The following is a 2500-nucleotide window of genomic DNA, read 5'->3' on the forward strand; positions in this document are numbered from 1 at the left end:
TTTTGGGGGGGGGGGGGGGGGAGGATGGACTGACATGGTGTTGTTGTTGAAGTAAGTGTGTTGTGTAAGTGTGTTGTGTTGTTGTGTAAGTGTGTGTTGTTGTTGTTGTTGTTGTTGTTGTTGTTGTTGTTGTTGTTGTTGTTGTTAAGTTGTTGTTGTTAGTTGTTGTTGTTGTTGTTGTTGTTGTTGTTGTTGTTGTTTAAGTTGTTGTTGTTGTTGTTGTTGTTGTTGTTGTTGTTGTTGTTGTTGTTGTTGTTGTTGTTGATGTTGTTGTGTGCGGGTCCCCGGGGCGGGTGCGTTGCTTGAGCCGTGAGCTGCAACATGACAATTCATGCCCCTTTCTCCGCATGCGCCACACCTCACGCGCGTCTGTTTCTTTGTGTTTGTTGCGCACGAATGCCCGCCGCTGCAGGCCCGAATACGTGTCTGACATGCATGACATGGTGAAGCGCGATCGCAACCATCCATCCATCGTCATCTGGAGCTTCTGCAACGAGTGGGTGCTTGTGTATGCGTGCGTGTCTGTGTGTGTCTGTGTCTGCGTATGCATGTGGTTGTGCGTTCATGTCTGTGTGTTCTGGATTCTGTGCCTGTAATAGCATTAGGTGTTGTGTTGCCGTCCGCCTATGTCGGTGGGTATGATGCGCTCGCCTCATCTGTGCCACCCCCCTCCCTCATGTTGCTTCCGCTGTGACCCTGTTCACATGCGTTTGGGCTTGTGTTGATGTGCTTGTCCGCAGATATGAGTGCCAGCAGCAGACGAACATCACCAGCGTGCTCTTCCGCGCCGCTGCAAAGGTGAGTGCTTCAACACTCCTCAACACAGCAAAGTGTGGCTCCTCTCGTGACGTGTGGTGTTGCACCAAGTCACCCAACCTTACTGACCAACACCACACATACATGCACACACGCACACGCACGCACACGCATACACACGCACACACACGCACGCACGCGCACACACACAATCACACACCTCCCAAACCGCCCCTCCACTCCTCCTTCCTCCACTGCTGCAGGCGCTGGATCCGACACGAGCGGTGGGAGCGAACGGCCCGACGGGATCGCTCGATGTGCAGGGATTCAGCCACCGCAAGGCGTCCGTGTTTGAACACTTCCACAAGAACAACCCCAACACGCCCTCCGGTAATGCATGTCAATGGATTGAGCCAGGGAGCGGTGTTGATGACAATAGATAGCGGTGTCACGCTGATATGCTCGTGGATCGTGTTCGTGTTTTTGAAGGTGATGGCATCATTCTCGCCCCCCCCCCTTCTCTTATTGGTTCCTCATCCACCGCCACTGCATCCGCGCCTGTCGATTTGTAGTGTTGTCAGAGTGCTGCTCGTGCACGTCCCAGCGCGTCGGCAGTGCCCGCCACATCCCGGAATGCATCTGCGACCAGAACAGCCCAGGCCTCCTCCCGTTTGTCGCAGGCTCCCTCGGCGTGTGGTATGGTTGATATGCACACTTATGTGTGTGTCTGTCTGTGTGTCTGTATGTCTGTGTCTGTCTCTGTCCGTCTCAGGCCGTCTCTGTGCCTGTCTCTGTGTCTGTCTGTCTGTGTCTGTCTGTTTGTCTGTCTGTGTGATTGTGTCTGTCTCTGTCTCTGTCTCTGTCTGTCTACGTCTGCCTGTCTCTGTTTACGTCAACCCATGTCTCTGTGTGTGCGAGCGCGCATGCGGTTCGGAATGACTCCGCCTCTTCTGTATCTTCCTTCCAATTGCTTCTCAATGGGAGCATGCCTAACCAACGTTCCCTCTCCATCCCGCCCCCTCTCCTCCCCCCCCCCCTCTCTCTCTACCTCGCTCTTCTTTCCAACCGCCAGGACGCTGCTCGACTACTATGGCGAGCCGCCTTCGTCCTGGCCGGCCGTCTCCTCCGCGTTTGGCCAGTTTGACCTTGCCGGGTTTCCAAAGCCGCATGCGTGGTGGTACCGCATCAACTGGCTGGCGCTCGTAGACAGCAGCGACCCGGCCCGTCCAGCCCTACCCCCACTCGCCGTTTCCCGCGTCATCACACTACTCGACTCCCTCGTCCCGTCGTCGGCGTCGTCGGCGTCGTCGAAACAAGCAGAAGCACAACAGCAACAAGACCGAGAAGACCAAGACCAGGCGCCACGGCTGCTGCCGGCTGCGGGCACCAGCGGCCATCGGGTGAACGTGAGCACCATCTCCAGCTCCAACACGACGGAGCTGCTGGTGGACGGCGTGAGCGTCGCCGGCAACCGCTCTGCAGATCGCGGTGTGGAGGTCATCTGGTCTGTCCCCGTCCCCGCCAACGTGACCTGCCCCTGCAATCTGCCCATCACTGCAGATGTCCAGTGCCGCGGGCTCTCGAAGATGAACAACGCGTCGACGCCGCAGGAGTGCAGGCGGGCATGTTGCGATCGCCCCACGTGCACCGTGTGGCAGTTTGCTGATGGGCCCGGGTGCTGGCTGGGTCAGTACAACCCCGCCACTTGCTTCCCCGGCCACGCAGCAAACTGGACTGGCCAAGC

The 2500-nt window shown here is 57.2% G+C and overlaps 1 protein-coding gene across 1 annotated transcript in view; it reads left to right on the top strand.

Annotated features, from left to right (window-relative positions):
- PTSG_05454 (uncharacterized protein) overlaps positions 1–2500 on the top strand; it is a 5747-nt gene that overhangs the window by 2361 nt on the left and 886 nt on the right. Inside the window, exons 6-11 of the mRNA XM_004993266.1 lie at positions 57–151; positions 205–496; positions 741–798; positions 1020–1146; positions 1329–1452; positions 1829–2500. The exon at positions 1829–2500 is cut by the window's right edge and continues 886 nt beyond it. Coding sequence (XP_004993323.1) covers positions 57–151; positions 205–496; positions 741–798; positions 1020–1146; positions 1329–1452; positions 1829–2500 — 1368 coding nt within the window. The remainder of the gene's footprint in view (positions 1–56; positions 152–204; positions 497–740; positions 799–1019; positions 1147–1328; positions 1453–1828) is intronic.

Source organism: Salpingoeca rosetta (genome assembly GCF_000188695.1).
Source record: "Salpingoeca rosetta unplaced genomic scaffold supercont1.13, whole genome shotgun sequence".
Lineage (NCBI taxonomy): Eukaryota > Choanoflagellata > Craspedida > Salpingoecidae > Salpingoeca > Salpingoeca rosetta.